The following is a 21,400-nucleotide window of genomic DNA, read 5'->3' on the forward strand; positions in this document are numbered from 1 at the left end:
AGCCCCTTCCACTGTCCTGTGGTCAATGATGCTGCAAGCTTCTGGGACACAGGGGAATTGATCCTGTCATTCCCATCTCAAAACCAGCCCTCTGTGTTCCTGCTCCTGCAGTAATGTTTGGAACACCTTTTGTGACAGATGAGGTCTCTGGTTTTCCTTTTGTTCCTGGTGATTAGACATAGCTTGCTGCAAGCTGTGTTAACTGAGGCTGATCTCTTTGGGAGGGAAGCCCTTCTTTGTGCCCACCCAAGCATCGTGGCTGCTGCAGCTGCTGTTACCACAGACAACTCAACTGTGCTAATGGCTCTTCAGGTTCTTTGTGACATCTCATTTTGTCCCCAAACCCTCTCATCTGTCTTATTTTTAAGTAGCGCTAGTGCAGAGCAGATCTGTGATTCACAGCATGATACTGGTGAGATAGATGGAGTGGAATCACAGGGCTGACTGGATAGCCCTGGGGCAGGAGTGTGAGACATGGGGTATTTGCAGAGGGGAGGAGTTGGTACAGGAAGACAGCTTTTGTACTAAGACAGGCCATAAAATGAGAAACTCATAGAAAATCACAGAGAAGGCTGGAGATAAGGCTTGTGTAATGTTCTTAGAAACCCTTCATGAGCCTTGTGGCCCTTCTCTGCACACACTCCAGCACCCCAATGTCCTTGTAGTGAGGGGCCCAGAATGGGGCCTCACCAGTGCCAAATACAGGGGGGATGATCACTTCCCTGGTCCTGCTGGCCACACTATTGCTGATACAGGCCAGGATGCCATTGGCCTTGTTGGCCACCTGGGCACACTCTTGCTTAGGTTCACCTGGGCATTGACCAGCACACCAAGTTTGTTTCCAGCCATAATTTTGCTCCTATTGATTTTAGTGAGCCTGGATTTTTCTCTTTTAAAATGGTGTGGGTTTTCTCAGGGAAATGTAAGTAGAGCATATTTTTGGTGTACTTTTTTCGTTGACATTTAAAAACGTGCCCACATTCATGTCAAGCAGAGGTTTATGTATCCACACTGAAACCACTGCTGCAACAACTTTTTATACCAGACCTGATTTTGGCTTACTGCACAGAAAATATTGCAAACAAGCAATTTATTTGAAATTATCTTTCTTGAGGATGCAGTAAGAATTATTTGTCACTGTGTGGCAGTGTGCTACACATTACTCCCTGTTCTGCTGTATCAGATGAGCCTTTTTGGGAGTGGCTAACAAACATGTTTAATTGCAGCCTTTTTATCCTCCTTTACATCCCTTGTAAAACTTTTTTTTTTACGCTTACTCTTATACTTGTACCTTGTGTTTTATAAAGTCCATAAAACATATTGTGCTTTATTTTGTCAGTCTAATTACAGCCATTAAATGTTGCCCTTGCTTTTGCTGTGAGATCTGCTTCAGACAGATGTTTCTGACAGTGTACATCACAACTCCAGTTCAGAGGTGCACCCAGAAATGCTGATGATACTCTGAACAGGACAAGCCTGTAGTGCCTAAACTAGAGTTTCTGCTATGCTGTGGGTTCATCTTTGAGATATATTGGACCTCTAACCTGCATCATGGCATAAGCAGATCTTCTCTGTGATGTCTCTGATTCCTCAGTTCCTTCCTGTGCCTGAACATAAAAAGGTCGTAAGTGGCAAAAATGAAAACTGGTGGGAAAGCAGATATTCAACTTTAGTTTACTACTTTAGGCAAATTTTGGTGTTGGAAGGGGAGGGTGACATACTGATTTTATCAAGACTGTCTCACCTTTGCTTATTTCTATTATGTTTTAAAGTACTGAAGTTACTGTATAACTGAAGTTATAAACTCCTAGAAAATAAAAGGATAACACTGGTTGTGGACTGATGCATCAGTGATTCCTCTGGTTGTCTATTTTCTGTTCTGAAAATACCTTCAAAAGCAAAGTTTGTTTAAAGAGGCTGCTGCACATCTTTGAATGTGCAGGTCCCTGGGATGAGCAGGTGATGTCCTGTCTTTGTTACTTGAAGGAGGCTTCCAGTTGTTCTGGGTCATTTGTATTATTTGCTTAGTTTCCAATGCTGAGCCTGGTTGCTGCTAGGAGGATTTAATGCTGTGCTCTGCTGGAGCACTTTTAGACTCTCTTTGCTGTTCTTAATGATAATTAGGATGTGTCTTTTCACTGCAGGTTGGAAATGAGAGACTGCACCATTGTACATCCAGGTGCTGTCTGTGTCATGGTGAGGTTGCTGCCAAAACTGTACAATGAAGGACATGCTCAGGTGAGTCTGAACATAACGAAATGCCATCTAAACAGTGTCTTCTACTTCTCTGTAGCTTCTTTTCCAGGAATTGCTTACTCTTTGCAAATGTGGTAGTTCTAAAATTTACCTAAAACACTGTCAGGAGGAACAGCACAAACTTCACTGAGTCAACAGATGTGAGAACAACAAAGACTCTTGGCTGTCAGTTTGCCTAAGCATTTCTATACTTGTCTGATGCAGTACATGGACTTTGGTCCCAGAATACTTATTCCAAAGGCATAATGTAGAAGTGCCTTGAAAATTGTCTAAAGTATTGCTAACAGCCCTAGCAAACAGAAAAGTCTGGCTCTTTGGACCTAATGTTCCATAAACTTTTAATGCAGCTTAGAATGTATTTTTCTTGTATCTTTCTATATATATATATATACACCCACTCTGAATAAAGGTATTTCCTATATTGTATTGGCTATTTGGTCCAAAATACTTGAATGCAGTCAAGTACATATGGAGGGCCTGAAATAAAACCAGGTTATTCATCCAGAGCTATGAAAGGGGCAAATAGCTGCTGGCAATTTCCAGCTCTGTTTATTGGAATCAAGCCATCAGCTAGTGAAATTTTGTTAATTACAGTAATTAATTTCTGAAAAACAAGTAGAATCGTTAATTGGATGAGAGTGTCATCAAGAAATTAGAGTTGAGCTCTGCAAGAGAGAGAGCCTCTCAGACCCTCAGTAGATGGCAGTGTTCTTAAAAGTATGAAGGACTAGAGCACAAATTCCAGCAATTTCAGTTATGTATTTAATTATGCTCATATTTTCTTTTTTTCTCTCACTCCTTTCTTAGTCAGTAAGAAATTATTACTGGTAGTGTTTGTTTAGTATTGCTGTTATGAATATGATTGCCTCAGGTAAAACAGGACCACTATTATGCAAGGTCCTGAGTCAAACCCTGGCTAGGAGTTAACAAATGTCTTAAAGAGTTCTCATAAAATAACCCACAAAAAGGATACAGGAAAAATAGAATTTTCCTGACTATTTCTATTGAAAAAATCATTGAGAGAATGGATAGAATATTTCAGAGCTTGGGAAGCTCACTGATGCTGCCAGGTAGAGACATAAAAGTCTGGACTTTAATACTGTTAATCATAACGTAAACCACTGCATGAATCTTTGTGCAAGGAGATTCTACCTGGAGCACAGGATTCTGGTAAGATGTGATGCAAAAGGTTTAACCTCAGTGGCTAGTGAGGGGGAGTTACTTGGTAGAAGGAAAATAACTGAAGGAATTACTCTTTGGGTAGATATATCCTGTCCAAAACAGTGTACTATTTTTTTTTTCTAGCACCACAGTGTTTGACAGCTGGATGAGAGATGAAATAATGGCTTCGTGGATGTATCTCAGACATTCATTAAAAAGTTTTAAGGGGTTTCTTGCTCTGAATTTAAGACTGAATTAAATAATACATTTTTTAGGAGCAAATATGGAGAAGAAGAGAAAATAACTCTTCTCTTTCCGCTTCTTTTAGCGCTGTGATAGATACTTTAGGCCTGAGTGTCCAGGAGTAACCTGGAAAAATCTTTAGAATCAGTTCAGGTCATGTGCGATTCCTTTGCTTTCACAGAATTGGCAATGAGAAAGCACTGCTTTTACAGAAACATTAATGGAACTCAGTAAAATTAATGTACTTTTGATTCTGACCCTCAGAAATAATATCAATATCCTGCCAATTTTGCAACCTCTCACTGACCTTTGTCAGACCCAAGAAATGATGACCTGAAGCAGTGTTAAGCCTGTCAGCATAGAAAACCCAGTAGCAGATAGTAAAACAGGTGATTTTGCACTTCAGCCATTTCTTATTCTTTCTGTAATGAAAGTTAAAAGCTGAGGAGAATAGATTTGTGGATGTATATCCCTACCATTGCTAGGTATGATAAAAAAATCATTTGAATGTCATGGGTACAAAAACTTGCTTAAAACTTTAAAACTGACCAAGAGTTTTGAGTCAGTAAACTGTATTTAGAGGGTATTGCTCATGTTCATGCCTATGACTGGAACTAAACCAGCTTCCATGTTGTTTGACCAAATATAAGATCGATTTTCCTTTTATTAATATGTTGTCTATTTAGTGATGAAAGACAGCATTGGACACATTTCAAACACCTAGTAAATTGAGACATATTTGCATCCACTTTAGATATGTGGCCCAGGATATTCACAGAGTTGATTCTACCTTAAAAAGAAAGAAGTTACCTCTCAGACACATCTCATCCTTGACTGGAATTTTAAGATTCCAGAGTGTCATGACTGATCTTTCCCATTTGTAATGTCAGATACTGAGATTGCCTGTATCTGACAAGGCTGAGTAAAGGAAAGGAAAGAACTTTTGAGAAGAGAATAAAAGAATTACTCAGTTCTGTCTCATCATCCTGGTAGGTTTCTTGTGAATACGGACAAAAAAAAAATCCTCTCGCAATTCATCATGTAAATTATCTATACTTTTGCTAAATGATATTATTGCTTACACAGCTGGATTTTTCCTTTTTGTTTTCATCCATGCCTCTTGTATGATGAACTGCTGTCATAGTCACTGTTGTGAAAGTAAAACATTGTCCATCAATAAGGATTTTGCACCTTTTAAAAAGACCCTTATCCCTGTTTTAAATGTAGGCTAAATGACTTGTTCTTCCTTGTAGATGTTAACAAGGTAACATTTTTCAAGTATTTTGCACACATAATTATTGCTATATTGTTCTTAAATCTAAGGAAATTGCGTCCTTTTGAAGTGAATGCACAGCGACAAAAGTTCATAATTTTTGCTTATCTTGAATATAACCTTGAAGATGAATAGTAGTGAGTTAAATTCAGCTACCAAGTTTTGAAACTATAGGCTCTAAGGAGAAAAAATCTGGGTACTACTTAAGCAGATTGGGCAAATTGCTAGGTGACATTTTGCCCTTAAGACTAATCTGAGGCAGAGCTCAGCTACATTCTAACTGCACCTTCAATATCCTGATTCACGGTGCAAGTAATAAGTGTTAGGAAAATCAATCCATGCATACAGAAACACACAGCATGGTTTCCTGGCCACCTTTAATATTTCCACTAAAATCTCATTTTACTGGAACAAAGATCCCTGAAAACAGCACATTTTATTCAAAACAAGGCAATATTGGTATTGACAGAGCTGCTAGGCTAATGAAAACAATCAATTTTTTTGTACACCATTACGCTTTTATTGGATTTATTTTGGAGTAAACCAGTTGCTTCACTTAGTCAAGACCTATGTCAATCTTTGTTTAGTGGTATTTACACATACTTTCCTACATATAGTCAGAAATGGAGTAAAATATTAATTAAAATATTTATAATGTTGTGAGACTTTGTAATAGTGTAGTTTAGTCTGGTGGATGATTTTTACATGTAATGCGATGCATAGTGAAATTTATGTCCCTGGCAATAAATAGTCCTTCAGAGAGAAGAAAATGTTATCCAAAGAACTCACCCTTCAGATATGAAAAATGGTAATTGAGTTTGCAAAAACAGTATGTATGTTGCAATGGCTGTATTATCTTCTAAGTGTTGGGGATGCTTTGAAAACAAATTGCTTGTGGGCTTTGAAATTGTTCTGTATTGGCTTTGTCTGGTTGAATGAAAAAGAGCTCAATTCCTCTTTACACTTAATAAGCTTATTCTGAATCCAGTTACTTCTCATTCATGTTATAAAATCAAATCCCATTGCCTTCATTTGCATTTCTGTCACCATTGTTGTCCTCTTGTTTAAAAGTTTGCATATCTATTTCCTAGAAGAGCATATGAGAAAGCTTGAAAGCTCTTGGAAATAGGGAATAATTAATCTTTGTAAGATTTGTGTTTAAATATATTATCCAGTTACTTTTACATGAAGTCTAGTTAGGTCAATGGAGTACAATTCATTCCTGAATGGGAACAAATTGCTCTAAAAATAATTTATGAGAACTGAGAGACTTTAAGATCAGTAAGAAGCAACAATGAAGTAAAGCGTCAATTCAGGAAAACATATAGAGAAGTGTTTAAGATTGTTTCATGACATTGCTTGATACAGTTTTGTTTAAGAGCAGGGTTTTAGAATGAAGAGTAGATCATGTCAATATGGATCTCCACAGGCTCAATGTTAAATATATTCTGAATTCCTGTTTGGTCTTGGAGCTTATGCCTAATAACCTGCCCTTGGTGGTGATCCCTTGTTTGTGAATGACAGCTGATTGCTCTCTTCCTTCACCACCATAGTGTCGAGGCAGGAAAGCTGAGTTGTGGTTGGCCAAGCAGCTGCTTGGATGAGTATATGCACACTCTTTAAGTGCAGAGCTTGATAGAACAGCCATGCAGTTCTGCTTGAGCCTCTTGCCTTAGGGGCTTCAGATGTTTACACTCAGGGATTTGACAACTGAAAACCAAATTAAAATAAAATAAATCAGTTACCATATACAGTTTAGTTCCAGCCCTCTGACTTTACTTCTGTGTCCATTTCAGCTTTCCCAGGAAATCCAGTGTGCTCTGGTTGATCATATCCAGTCCCTGGTGAAGTCAGAGAAGAGTCGTCAGGTGATGTGTGAATCTGGCCTGCTGAGCACCATCATAACCTCCTGTCAAGATGCTTTCTGCAATGACAGCCATCCCCTGCATCTGCCCCTCACCAGAGTGTTTGAGAAGCTCGCATCACAGGCTATTGAGCCACATGTGTTAAGGTATCAGATTGTATCTAATGGAACCAATTTGCTTTAGTGGTGCCATTTTTTTGCAAAGTTTATATAAAAATTAAATGCTTCACATAGTGCTCTAATTCAGCAAGACTCAGCCTTTTGTTTCAAGTCCCATTTAATCCTCCTTTCTCACTGATTGCAGGATATATGCTTAAATGACTCCTGAAGATGGTATGAGTCTGTAGTGTTCTGCTGCATCATCTCTGCAGGGGTTGTAAAGCCATTTATTAATGAACTAATTAAGTCATTGCAAAACAACCAGGGTTATTCTCTCCTGGTATTCATATGGAGAAGCTGTTTTCTGCAGAGTAAAGATGACTTTTTCGTATCTCAGATCCATGTCAATGACAGATGCAGAAATAAAAAGTATGGTCTTCTTCCTCAGTCGCTGTTTCTAGTTTGAGGTTGCACTTTCTTCATTAATGCTAAAAAGTGCTAGACATTACAGTACCTAGCAGGTATCAGAGTGCAGGTAAATTTAAATATTCATTGGAAGATTGTATTTCTTTCACTCAAATACAGAATAGGATTTCTATAAAAAACCTCAATAAAAACCCCCAACCCATAGATTTTTTTCTTTCTGAATAATTACAGCTAGTCAAGAATATTGATGAAGGAAAGAAATCTTTGATTTTTTTTCAACAGGAAAATCTTGAAAGGAAATGTGAAGCAAACTAAATATTTGTGATGCTACAATGGAAAGCATTTCTTTTGTTCTGTTTGGGATGTCTTTAAAATTTGCTGTTAAATACAAAAGTTGTTCTCCAGATCTAAGCTCTATTTGCATGGTTGCTGTGACTACAAAGTGTCTGGCTTCATTGTTTTCTTTTTTTTAAGTTGCTTTCTTAATTTTTTTTTCCATGTTAGGCAATTTCTGTGGTTGGGAGGTTCTCCATTGCTACCTTCCAGGCCCAGCGCAAACAAGCCCAACGTCCTTTTGTGTCAGGGGAGTGAGTCAGCTAATGCAGGTAAGCACACAATGAACAGTCTGTTGCTGATACAGTGGCTAAGTTAGGCATGTCTCTGAAATGACAGGAAACTGCTGTTGAGTAGGTTGTTCCAAGATAGTCACAGTGAAGGTGGAGTATGCCTGGAAGTTTTTCACTGGGTATTGCCCAGATTGGGTGGTACTTGAACAACACTGAGAGCTGATCTAATGATCAGCAGAGATCAAATTGTGATGTCTTTGCTCAAGTTAGATGCTGAGTATAGACTCAGGCTGTGCTGGATCAGACATGGAAGTGATCTATAAAAAAAATAATATTCTACAAATGAAGTGGAGTGTCTCCTTGGTTTGCAGCATGTTTTTCCTGTGATTTATAGATAGGAATGGAATAAGGATGGGACTAAAGAGCACTGCTTTTTGTAGTCCCGAGGATATCCTAGTAGTCTGCCTTGCTTATATAGGCTCTTCTCCATAGGAGCCCTGTCACACATGAAATCCCTAATTGTGCTTGGTCTTTGCATATTAAGTGCTTTAATTAATTAATTCTGAGTTAAATACTTTTTAAATTGAATGTTAAAATTAACCCATCACCCAGGTACAAAAATCAAGTTCCATTATCAGTGTTTTCAATTGTTCAGAGTAGTTTATTAAGAGAGTTGCACCATTCCCAGTTAAAAATTCCCCAGTTAAAAATCCCCAACTGATGCTCCCTTTTCAAACTTCAAACCACCTGTACACCATAAGTTATCTTTCCTGTGTTTACTGTATACTTTTACAAGTGTTTTAAGATGTGTTAGATGTATTTTAATATTTTTTTTAGGTGTTTTTACTTTGCACTTTGGTCCAAGGGCTAACTCCAAAACCCCAGTTCTAACAGCCAGCAGCTATTTTTAGCCCCATAGCCTTTACCCTGTAGGCAAGCTCCATGGCAACCCGAATTTTAATGAGGGCATTTTAGCACCCTTATCTCAACTGATACCACCCCTCTGACAACGACGAGCGATTGGTGGACTGAGATGATCTGTCAAAGGGAAAGCACCAATCACTTTAAATCAAAGGGGCAGGCTGTGGGCGGAGCAAAGGCACTAAAAAACAATGAGACAGGCCTCAAAAATTGAGGGAGGAGGGGTTCTCTGCAGGCTAGCTGTGGTGGACATCAGTGCTGGGCATTAAAAGCCTTACTCCTATTAAGGAGCCTTTAATAACTTTTTTCCTGACTTTTGGACCTGCCAAAAGCCAGCCCAGCACTGCAAGTCCTTTTTTTCTACCTGAGGTCCAGTGCTGACCCAGCCAGAAGATCTCAGATCCCTGCACTCCTGGGGCATACCATCTATTGAGCCATAGGATCCCAAATTTTTATATTTTTCTAATTTCTATAATTTTTCAATTTTTCTGTTTTCAGTAAATTATTTTAATTTTTTATTTAAGAGTTGTCTCTTTTCTCACAGCCCTTTCTCTGCTATAATGTATTTTATAGATGAGAGGCTACAGTATAGCAGTATTTGGTGCTTAAACTATTCTCATGCCTGAGACACCTGATACAGTATGATCCATATCTGGGTCTTAAGTTCTTTGCAGTCATTCTTCAAATCCTCTCCCACGTGTTTCTTTTAACTATTGTGTTACAGCAGAGTTGAATGGTCTGTGTGTAAGGAAAATGGAACCAATGGGTTGGGAACAATTTTTGGTAGGGTGAGTTCTGAAGCTGCCTGAAGATGTGTGGGAAGAAAATATAGCTGAAATATGGCTATGGCTGTCCTGCCAGCCTCCCATTTTGAAATGCCTTCAGTGCAATATTTTTTTGTATTGCTGAGGATTTTTGTAAGCTGTTGAGGATGTGTTATTTCAAGAGCATGAAGTGCTGTTCTGAGCAGTGATGAATAGAATATGGGCAATACCTGTGACTGGAAAAAGACTTGCAGACATTGATCTGATTAGGCACTGTGTTCATCTTTCAGGTTCAGAAGAGCGTGTGGTGGACAGCAAAACAGATCCTCAGACAGTTGTACCTATCAGGACCTCTCCTTGGCTGTCTAAACGATCTGCACTGGCACTCCAGACTGCCATGAGTCTCATCTCCATGACATCACCTCGAAACTTCCAGCTACACGGCACGGCTTTAGCTCCATCGTTTGTGGAGTTTGACATGTCCATGGAAGGCTATGGGTATGGCTGCTGTTGCTTTTATTTTAGCTGCTCTGGGGTCTCCAAGCCCTTACTCTGAACACAGTAACTTTTCACTTCTCTCTTCATCTTAATGTATGTACCCTATGGCTGCTTTCCTTGCAGCAATGCTGCCAACATATTTTGTTGCTGTCTTACTGCTGACAGCCTACTCTCTGCCTTGCTAGCATGATTCTGCAATGCCAGAAGTCCCTGGTGGCCTTCAGGGATGATTTTTGTTTCTGATGAATGGGTGCTTGCTTGCTTTTGTAGGTGTTTATACCTCCCTACCTTGGCCACTGTCATGGGATCCAGTGCAGACCAATCTGTCTCAGGAGGGACTGGCATGGGTAAGAACTTTGACTCACCTACAGCTTGCTGGGAGCACCAGCTTCTCAGCCCCAATGAAAGCATTCAACAGTTGTAAGAAATAAGTTGTGTGTTTCAACGTTTCTGTCTCTCTGCCCCAGACCAGCTCTGAACTGTGTAACTTGTACTGCTCAGCAAAATGCAGCACTGGCTACAGATTCATAGTGTGATGAATTAATATTAGCAATACAATTTTAAAGCAAGCTTCTAAGAAAACAGACTTAACAAGTAAGAGCCACCAGATTTTAGGGTAACAGACAATGGAAGGAATAGGAACTGTCACTTAAAGGGATTTTTCTATACAACAAAAGGCTCTATTGGGTGGAATGGGAAATGGCTGTACTTTTGCTTCCTGAATTTTTGTGAAATTTGAGAACTTGTTTCTGGCTTGGAGATTGCTAATTCATGAGCTCCATAGCATGGAGATCTAGCAGTCATTTCTCATCGGTCAGCTTTAGGTCATTTATACATGTGCACAGACTCGTATGTGCAATCTTTGTGATACTGAATACAAGCAGTGAAATCTAACAGAATAGAAATTAAACCCCATAACCTAATGTTGGTTCTTCCATGGTATGGACTACAAATGAAACACAAAGCAGTCTGCTAATGGCTGCCCAAGGAAAACAACTTCCTTAATGCCTTTTTGTTTCCTGTCTACAGGCATCAGAACATTCCCTCCCTCAAGTGGACTGACACTCTCCTGCTGGTTCCTGGTTAGCAAGTTTGGTTTGGTGCACAACAGCCACCCACTCCGCTTCCTTACCATTGTGAGGCACATGTCAAGAACAGAGCAAGAATTTGTATGCTTTTCTGTAAGCTTCTTTCCACAGGACCTTTCTTTGGTCATTTCTACAGAAGAAGTAGAATTCCAGCCACTTGGTAAGGCTCTTTTCAGTCAAGCTGCAGTGCTGTGTCCTCTTATTATCTGGAATTTTTCATTAATAAATTTCCTCTTCTTTGAAGTACCCAGGATATTAATGAGATTTCTCTTCAGTTTTCCTCTTGCATCCAGTTGTGATTGTAATTCTTGGCCATGTTTAATTTTTAAGTTTGCTGTAGGCATTGTGAATTACTGCAATTTTTATGGAAAATTTTTGAGTGCCACTTATACTGTGGTGTGCAGTTGTGGAGACTGGGCTTGAACCAGTCTCTTCTGTGTGACATTAGGCAGGTTTGGAGAGTAGGACTGAGAATTTGGGGAGTGATCTAGCTTCCTAATGAAACAACTCATTTCCTCTCCTCTCTTTCAGAATGTTTTCTATTATGCCAATCTGTTAATATTGTTCCCTGCTGATATTTATCCCCTTTTCCTTATTGAGTAGAGTAGGTATTTCAAATGTAAATGTGATTGAATATTCCAGAGGAGGTTGGAAATGGAGTGGGAATAGTAGCTGGGACTTTTTCAAGCACAGCTGACATTGTATGAGTGCTCTGATTGCCTTAGATAATGATAAAAATTCCAGCTTACCTTTTTTCATAAAAGCTACAAATTATTATAGAGACTTTTATAAATAATGGATTTGCTAGGAGTTTCTCTGTGTCAGCTATTACTGTTTCTGTCCGGCTCTGTGGGGTCACATGCATGCACGCACACACAGACGCATGGCTAGCTTCAGTATAAAGTTGGTCACCAAGAGATAGGAAGGGCCTTTGTGTGTATTCCAAGAGGAGCAGTTACTGCTTCGCCTACACTGTCGAAGGCTACAGAGGCAAAGGCGAGAGCAATGCCGAACTCAGGGGTTTTATCTGGGGACAGGGAAAAGGCGGGACTAGGGAACGGGACCAATGGGGAAGCTCTGGGGGAGTGACGAGGGGTAGAGGCTGACAGCCAACTGGGGGAGCCAAACTGGGGTCGATTACTGTAACAGAACAAGGCATCCGGGGAGAGATTTCTTTCCCTCATCATGACCGATAAGTCTCTGGCACCAGAGACTGTCTTACCAATAGCTCTCTCTATCCCTTGTGCCACAGGCTAGTCGGCCATCACAGTCAGCTAACTGTGAATATACTGAGGGGTTCTCCCCTTAGTGAATATGTTGGGTTTTCCTAGGTCAGGGTAGTTTTGCAGCGTCAAGGCAGATAGCAGGTATTATTTGGGAGGGTGACACGTATGCTGGAGGGAGCTTGAGAGTTGTGCAAGTTGTAGGTCCTGATACTAGACCTTGGGCAATGTTTTAAAGACATTGGACATAATACCATCGAATCACACTCTACCCACAGAGTGTCATGCTCTTTCTGTCCCATTTGAAAGTTGTGTTCCAGAGGTTGGTGAAGGTAAGAAACTTTCTGTTGACTTATCTCTGTTTTTGCTGTTACAGATATTATGGAACCTGAGGGTGAGGTCCTAAATCCCTCCACATTTCCAGGGCAAGTCCAGTTTGGCTGTGGTAAACTACTGGTCACTGGCCAGTGGCATCATCTCACAGTGACAGTTGCTAAGGAAGCAAAGAAGAACTGCATTGTGTCAGCTTATATAAATGGTCAGATGCTTGGCTCTGCAAAGGTAAAGGCTCTCTGCATAGATCTTGCGCCTGACTTTTGCCTTGCATTGCTTCTAATTTTCATCTCCCAATGCACCTACCATGACTTCTCAGTATTAATCTGAGAAACTCAAAGCATGGTGATTTACACATGTAACACATGCCACTGTGCTGGGTGTGAGTGGAGTCAGAAATCCATACCAAAGAGGGTGTATTTGTGCTGCTTTTCAGAAGTATGTTCTCACCTTATACTGATGCTTTGAACTAGTCCCCCCTCCCCCTTCAGCATGTAGATAACCATGTGGTGGTTATCTCCTCTAGAGCTGAAGTTACCTAGGTTGCAGGTAGCTCAGGGTTATGTTGCTGAAATTCAGTTAAACATTTAGGTCAAAATTTTCTGAGTTTACTAGTGATTCAGAGGACCTATCAGTTTAAGCCCAAAATTTGCAGAAGTCGCCATCTATAAAAAGTACTTCACATCAAGGTGTGACCAGAAAGCCCTAAACCAAAGATAACTTGGATTTAGGCTAAAACCTGCAAAGGTGATGAATTATGCAGGGAGTCTTCACTTTTTCTTTTGAAGAAAGCTCTTGAAAGTGGAAAGGTCACAGAGAAATAAGCTGCTGTGATTGGCCAGCTCTTTGCAAGAATCCAAAGATGGGAGCAATGTCAGTCAGTGGTCTTTTTCCTCACTAGCACACTAAGCATTCAGGAACAGATAGGTGTTCCTCTGGGTTAGTTGTACAGTGTCTGAGATTATATCAATTCATGAGTTCATTGCAAATATTGGTGTACTGGTATTTCCCCTAATGTGCCATTTCTTGTGATTTTTGTTTCACAGCAGCCAGTTCTCAGGTTGCATGAGATATCAGGCAAAAGTAATCCAAATGCACCTGAAGGGTTCATAATCTATGAGATAAATGAGAATAGCCCCTGGTTTATATTATTAATATCATCATGCTCCTCGTTTTGCAGTAAACTCATACTATTTCAGAGATCTAATTTTTGCATTTTGAATGCAGTATAGAAAAGGCAGCCTGCTCTTTCTAGTATGTCTCTGATTGGTGTAGTGTTATTTTGGTTTTGTTTTTGAATAGAATCCTATTATTAATTGAAACTTGTAACCTTGGTTTCTTCCTTTTTGTTCCCATATTTCAATTCAATCTCAGTACGTGCAAAGCTCACTTGCGTGTTTTATGCTTCCCCTGTAAATGCAACCTGTTTAATTCAAATATTCTCTTTATCATACTTGGGAAAATGATCTGTCTTATAAATGTCTTTTGGGACCTATATCCATTTCAAGAATGAAAATTTAATTTAATTTGACTTCCTTCAAATGAGACTGAAAGTCATCAATAAAACTAGGCCTAAACATTGCAATTGATTAAAGAATTCTCGGCAAGTGTGTTTAACATTCAGTGAAACAGCTCATATAAATAAAAGAATCCTTTAGTAAACAAAAGATTGTCCCAGTGTTGGGGTCACTGACTAAATGCAAGCCTTCATCTTGATATGTACAGTGAAAACATTGTCTAAGAAGTTAGAAATGGACAAAGGCCCTTAACAATACCAAAGGCTATATTTAGTTGGTGGCTATGGGGCGGGTCTGTATGTGTGTGTGTTACTGTGTTTCATCAAGTCAAATATTTATTCACTCAAGTATCAACTCCTGCCTCTTAATATTGACCAGCCCTGTCTTCTAAATCTCAGTATCCAGACACCAGTAAATGCTAGGAGTCTCCTATCCTAACAGCAAGTTGTTAAAGACAGGGCTAAGCCCCAAAGTACAATATAGTTTCTCTCTGCCAAAAAATTCCAACTACTTCCTGTTAGAGCTCTCTACAGTTAAATAAAATAATAGACTCTGTTCAGGAGGCCAAATCATTATTTTGGTACCAAAAATAAATGGCCCTGTTTCTTAAACAATGTTAGCTCCACTGAAGCTTACTGATGCACTTGAACAATCTACACTCTCCAAAAACTGCTTATTCTCTATTTGTGCCAGTCCAAAGTGTGATCTGTAACTTTTCTTTCTGTGTTGTCATAGTCAGGATTATGAATTTTAGAAGAGGAAAAATATTTCTGGAGTCAAGACAGGGTTTTTCTTTGCCAATACTTGAAATTCTTTTGACTGTGTTTTTGGAACAAAAATTAGCCTTAAACATTCCAAAATGCTTATGTTTACAGTACTTCTCAAAGTCCAATTTCTGAACAATAGCTGATAATTATTGTGTGGGTTGACCTTGGTTGGATGCCAGGTGCCCACCAAGCAGCTATATCACTCCCCTTCCTGGCTGGACAGAGGAGAGAAAATAAGATGGAAAACGACTTGTAAGTTGAGATAAGGCAGTTTATTAAAGCAGAAGTGAGTTTTCATGTCCACAAGCAAAGAGAAAAAAATAGGTTTATTCTCTACTTCCCATCAGTGAGTGCTATTCAGCCACTTCCTGGGAAGCAGAGCATCAGCACATGGAGCAGTTGCTATAGGAGGCAAGCATTGTAAATCATGAATTCCCCCGCTTCCTCCTCCTTTCCTTGGCTTTTATGTCTGAGTTGACGTTATACGATATAGAATATCCCTGTTGTTAATTTGGGTCAGCTGGCCTGGTTGTGTCCCCTCCCAGGATCTTGCCCACTCCTGCCCCTTGATGGGGGGAATGTTGGAGGGACAGCACTGATGCTGTGCCAGCTTTGCTCAGCAACAGCCAAACCCTGGTGTGCTGTCAGCCCCTTTCTAGCTCCCAGGGCAAAGCCCAGCACTGTGAGAGCTGCTGTGGGAAAATGAGCTCCAGCTCAGCTAGACCCAATATAATTTTGTTGCACAGCTGACTGAGAGCTTAATGAGCAAAGAGGTGGCAGGCAGTACCTTACAGGGACAAGACCCCAGGGCACCCTGAATGTATTGGATCCCCTTAGTGAATTCCTTCTCTGTTGCAGATGCAGTATCTCCAGCCTTTACCGGGTAGCTGTGTTTCCATGGAACCCTCTTCCTTTATTGATGTCTATGGGTACATAGCTACTCCTCGAGTTTGGAAACAGAAGTCCTCTTTGACCTGGCGCCTTGGTCCTACATACTTGTTTGAAGAAGCCATTTCTGTGGAAACCATAGAAGTTATTATTAAGCTTGGCCCTCAGTATTGTAGCAATTTCCAAGCAGTACAACTTCAAGGTATGTAATAATTCTCATATGTGCCACTATTTGTCAGGGCAGTGTTCTTTTTATTTTTATAATCTGCTATTAATGTTCCAGCTGTGTCTAGGGCTCATTCTAAAAGTCTGGAAAACTGCATTACTGAATGTTGTACAAGGCTGTAGTAAGATACACAAGGATCTTGTAACATACTGTGAATTGGAAAGAAGGGCAGGAGTCAAGCAGCAGAGAGAGATGAAGAGTAAAGAGGTATAACATCCTGAGCTGCAAGATTGTGATTTCTGTTGGACAAACCTTAAAGCAGAAGCTTTAACTGAGATACTCTGCATTAACAGTGCTAACGGGAAAAAAAAAAGGGCAGAAAAAGAAGTATGGAGCTTAATTGCAAATGCCTGCAGTGTAGGAGAGAGGGGTAGGGGAGTAAGATACATTCCATTTAATGAAGAGGCTTTTTAACTAAAGTATGTTGTTAGCTTCAATTCTTAAACAGACAGACAAAACATTTCAGTTATTGATTACTGTTTGTTCAACATTGAACATTCACCTCTGTGCTAGAGCTTGGGATGAAGTGGGATGGTCATTTCTCATTTGAAAAGAGCAAAATAATCTTTCTTGGTGACACTCCAGCCTAGAACAATGTGAAAAGACTGGCTGAGAGTACTCCTTCAGAATGCTGTCTATCTACACGCAAAAATCTGCAAGTCAAGCATGGGAAGGGGTTGTTGAAAGAGAAATGGTGTCAAAGTACAACTCTGAAATAAAAACATTACCTGTAGAAGTCAAAAGGATTTGATTTTTTGAATCATTGAGTCTTTATGAAGTCTGGGAGGCTTGTTTTCTGCAAAGTTCTCCCCAGATGGGAAGAACTAGTACTAATTATAGATTGTGTCCATCTGACTCTAGTTATGCCCTGCTGCAGGGAATCACAGAGCAACATATAAGATATAATCTCATGATTGTGAAATGATCTCCCTCTCTCTCCCTGCACTCTCCCTATTCCATCAAAACACTCAAAGGGACTTGGTCAAATGGAAATTCTGACTTAAAAAAAAAAATTACCACAATCCCCTCAAATACTATGTTTTTTTCCTTAAAATGGATTGATGACCTTGTTGCAAACAGCAGTGGGAATTTTTAGCAGTGTTGTGTCCTGTCTTCCCCACTACCTCATTGCTTCTCACTAATCAGCTGCAGTTGTGCAGAGGCTTAGTCCTAAAACCAAGTCCTGCTGGAAGGGAAACGGTGACACAGTCTTGGGGCATTTACTTATAGTTAATCTTCATGTGGTGTATGAACTAATTTTTTGCCTAAAGGGGCTGTGTGACCAGCATTAGTAAACAGTTTTGTAAGTCAGCTGTTTTCCTAGTGTATAAAATTGTCAAAAATACAAGCTTGACCTTTTTTTTAATAAAGGTACATACAGTTTTTCCAAGTGTGAGCAGGAATAGAAAGTTCTTTAAAGAAATGCATATGGTAATTTCATGTAGTTATTAAGCTGCTGAACCTGGTACTTTTTAGAAGCTTCCCAAACGTTGTGAGTTGGCAGCTCTACACTTTTGCCTCTGCCCTCTTTCCACACAAATCTTTGCTTCTGGTATCCCTGATAAAGTTCCCAGTAACACAGAAGGCCTCTGAAATGTTTTCTATATCCAGAAAGCTTGTTTGTTTATATCGTGTGGACGGAGGGAGAGGTTTATTCTGGACTTTACTGAGCTTCATGAGATGTTATGAGAGGATATTGAATCAAGGCAAAGTAGCAGAGGACACAGCCAAGCACATCTGCTGGTGATGCAAGCTGCTGTGGACTGTGTTGCAAAGGGTGAATGTTTTTTTCTAATTATAGTTAAGACAAAGTAAAATTATTTCCTAAATACCAGTTTCCTCCAGTTATTTTTCACCTGCCTCTCTGTCTTGCATATTGAACAAACGAAGTTCCTTCAGACATTCACAGTCTCTCTTGTTTAAGGTGAGGACCAGTACAGTGATCATAATACTGCACCTCTGGTGGCAGAAGAGAAGATTTCTTTTGGAATCAATGCAGTGTGCTCATCTCTCACCACAGTCCAAGATATAAAGAGCTCTTACAATGAAGTGGATGGTCGGCTGATTGCCAAAGAGGTCACAAATTCCCCTTGTCTTAAACAAGTTTTCTCTTGCTTCTAATCAGTTTCCTAGAGCCAAGTTTCTGACTTTGTCTTGTCTGTGTACCTTCAGTGCTTTTTTTGAGCTTCTTTTCCCATTCCTTAACTTTGTTCTACTCATAGGTTAATTTTCATATATGGAGAGGAATAGATTGGACAGTGTGAGCACAATGTTAAAAGCATTTTTTTGAAACAGGAACAGAAGTCATAATTTTCAGATTTTGGGATAACTTGTTTCATTCTGTGTTTTCTTAATGCCTTCACAAGGACTTTTCACATCCTGTTCTATCATTCTTGCTAATACCAGATCTACTGACGTGAAAGTAGTGGAGTTGTGGGATATTGTAGATAGGTGAATGTTTGTCCTTACAATAAACTTGTTGTGAAAAAAGATGGTTTTCATAGTATAAAAGTAATAAAATAAGCTAAAGTGTCAGAGCATGCATTTGTTACTTTTAGTGTCCCCGATACTACCAAAGGTTTTCTTAAAATGTCTTTTATCTGTTTTAGATTGGGATTAATTCTCGGGACAGTTCAACTCCAATATTCCTAGCTAAGAATATTGCTGGGCACCTCTCAGGTTCCTTGCGGACTATTGGGTCAGTTGCTGTGGGCCAATATGGTAAATGCACTTGTCTTAATGCTTAATATTTTTTTAAGAGTGAAGCCTTTGTCTGGCTAATAACAATAGATTTGGTCATGTAACTTCCTGGTAGAGTAACACTGCAATTTCCTAGGGGTAAGAGTGTTCCAGTCCACTCCAGCAGCTACTAGTCTGAACTTTATTGGAGGCCCTGCCATTCTCCTGGGTCTCATTGCTATGGCCCGTGATGACCACACTATGTATGCAGCTGTCAAAGTCCTGAACTCCATTCTCAACAATAGCCCATTGAGTGGAAAACTGATGAGGCACATCCATGGATACCAGGTAGACACTCCTTTGTTCATTCATTCTGGTTATAATCTTTTCCTTGTAGATATTTATCCCCAAATCCATCAATGGGAACGAACCAAACATATCTTGGCTACAGGCACTTGTGGTTGGAACTTTGTAAGTTAGGAGGGGAATATAGGATAGTGCTCTATATGCTGTGTTTATAGTTTATAATTCCTGGGAACCTCTGTAACAGTTTATCTGCTGAAGGGAAGGAGATGGCAGATGCCTCTTGGTCAGACATGATTTAATAAACTAAATAAACCAGTGCAGCAGATTTGTGACCGAACCACTCTTCACCTTTTACCAACACACTTGATCCCTACACAAAAGACCACTTATCAGGCAGGTTTTCTTCCTCCCCTTGGCCTAGGATTCCTCTTTACAGACTGCCCAGTGTAAGGTTGACAATGAATTCCCACGGCTCAGTCTTCACTGTGTATGAGGAATTGTGCTGATAAAAGTGCGTGCTGTCTGAATTCACTGATTATGTCTATCCCAGATTAATCTTTAAACCTGAAAGCTATGCAGATCGAAGATTTTGGTTATACGTAAAGTCTATATATGTAACATTGGATGGATTGAGGCTCAAGTATAAAGTTTCAGTTTAGTATAATTTACTTCATGCTGAGTAGGTGAAGCAGAAAACTCTGAAGGAAAAAAGAAGGCCCTTTAATACAGAAGGTTCCAAACAAGACTCTTAACATTAGGGTTTCATGAATGATTTATTATAAATTCTCAATTTTCCCAACATGCAAATTGTTCATAAATTGATTACAATTTATAGGAATATATTTATCCTACTTAGATATTGCTTGCCCAATCCTTTTTTGTAGGTGAATGCCAGTCTTTATATTGTGTGAGTGTTCCTTTTGATTTTTTTACTAAATAGTGTTCTTTACATGTGACTGATCACCATATTGCAATGGAGTGAAGTGGGTTTTTTTAACAGCTAAGTAATAAATGTGTCTTGATATGTATTTTCAAATTAATTTCTGTTCTTCCCAACCTGTTCAAAATGTAATGGCTTTCTGAACATTCTTCTCACAGTATTGGGAAATTGTTGGATAATCAAAGGCTCAGTTGAGAAACTGGCAATGTTTCATAAATGTTCTTCACTTGGAGAGGTGAAAATTAATATTTTTTAAATTAAGACCATTTGTAAGCAATTAAGAATACATCCATGAAGAACAGCATAGAACACCTACTGTGGTTATTTATAGTTATATTTGTCTGTTGCTTTTTGTACATTCGATTCGACATAATATGGCAGATATTTTCCTGCTGTTCAATGCCACGGAGTTGTCAAGCTACTTCAAAAATTGACCCTTTCATTTCCTGCATGAAATTTTGTGTCTGGACTGAAATCTTCATTTTCTTCATGATACTTATGGAAAATGTATGCATGCATGACTACTACAGCTGAGTAAACAGTGTATTGGTCTTGAATTAAAGAGAAGTGTTATATATCAGTTTATAAATAAAGATTTATACTTGGCAGGTACTTATTCAGTCTTCTTTTTTCAGTTGCTGAGCTATCTATTGAAGAGGAAAACCCAGCTGCTGAACAGCAGGATTTTACAGTTAATGTTCTCCCTGGTGGGCACAGCTGAGCTGGACTTCGAGTCTTCAGTCATCAAGAATTGTAGTGCATTCCAGTATGTTCTCTGCAACTTTGAGGTAAAACTGTTCATGTTACTCTGTGGGTTTGGCTGTATTAAAGATGGCTTTACAATACGAGGTTTGGTTAGTTCCCAGCACCACCTGTATCCAATATTTAGGGTGGGGTTGTATGTTGTGCATTATCACACTGTGGCTCCCCAGGTCTGCAGGAACACTCCCAGAGGGCCTGCTCCTTGGCTAGCTCTGGAGCTACAATTCCCTATGCTAGCAGGGACTTCCAGTGCCTGCACGTTGCATTACAGAAATGCTGAATGTTATGATTTTCTCCCTAACTAGATTTAACTGTTTCTCTGCTGCAGGTACTGTTCTCTAAGTTCAGCAGAGCGGTAAAACCTCTGCTTTCCTTTGTCTTTCAGCTTTGGATGAAAGCACCAGAAAATCTTGACCTTGTTCTTCTTTCCCATCTTGTGGAGATCTTGCAGTCCTCCAGGTATATAGAGGTGTTTGAATCAGACACCTGTGGGACAAGCACATCTGTAACCTGAAGCTAGAACTGTGAGGTGGCTGTGAAGGGTCTAGTCCCAGTTGGAATCTGTGGATTCTGGGAGTGAATCATTCCTGTAGCCCGGAG

General features: G+C 39.7%; 1 protein-coding gene across 4 annotated transcripts in view; it reads left to right on the top strand.

Annotated features, from left to right (window-relative positions):
- WDFY4 (WDFY family member 4) overlaps positions 1–21,400 on the top strand; it is a 124,672-nt gene that overhangs the window by 24,927 nt on the left and 78,345 nt on the right. For 3 of the 4 annotated variants that reach the window (XM_042018864.1, XM_042018862.1, XM_042018863.1), the window contains exons 13-25: positions 2,145–2,238; positions 6,730–6,944; positions 7,827–7,927; positions 9,864–10,071; positions 10,342–10,418; positions 11,101–11,319; positions 12,759–12,943; positions 15,858–16,089; positions 18,038–18,189; positions 18,723–18,834; positions 18,950–19,140; positions 20,674–20,826; positions 21,186–21,259. In XM_042018864.1, the coding sequence (XP_041874798.1) occupies positions 2,145–2,238; positions 6,730–6,944; positions 7,827–7,927; positions 9,864–10,071; positions 10,342–10,418; positions 11,101–11,319; positions 12,759–12,943; positions 15,858–16,089; positions 18,038–18,189; positions 18,723–18,834; positions 18,950–19,140; positions 20,674–20,826; positions 21,186–21,259 (2,013 nt within the window). Of the gene's footprint in view, positions 1–2,144; positions 2,239–6,729; positions 6,945–7,826; positions 7,928–9,863; positions 10,072–10,341; positions 10,419–11,100; positions 11,320–12,758; positions 12,944–15,857; positions 16,090–17,724; positions 17,873–18,037; positions 18,190–18,722; positions 18,835–18,949; positions 19,141–20,673; positions 20,827–21,185; positions 21,260–21,400 lie in introns of those variants that run through there. The other variant, XM_042018865.1, reaches the window with a different exon arrangement.

Source organism: Corvus kubaryi, unplaced genomic scaffold (assembly GCF_017639235.1).
Source record: "Corvus kubaryi isolate FWS band 111438036 unplaced genomic scaffold, C.kubaryi_AGA036_p1.0 138, whole genome shotgun sequence".
Taxonomy (NCBI): Eukaryota; Metazoa; Chordata; class Aves; order Passeriformes; family Corvidae; genus Corvus; species Corvus kubaryi.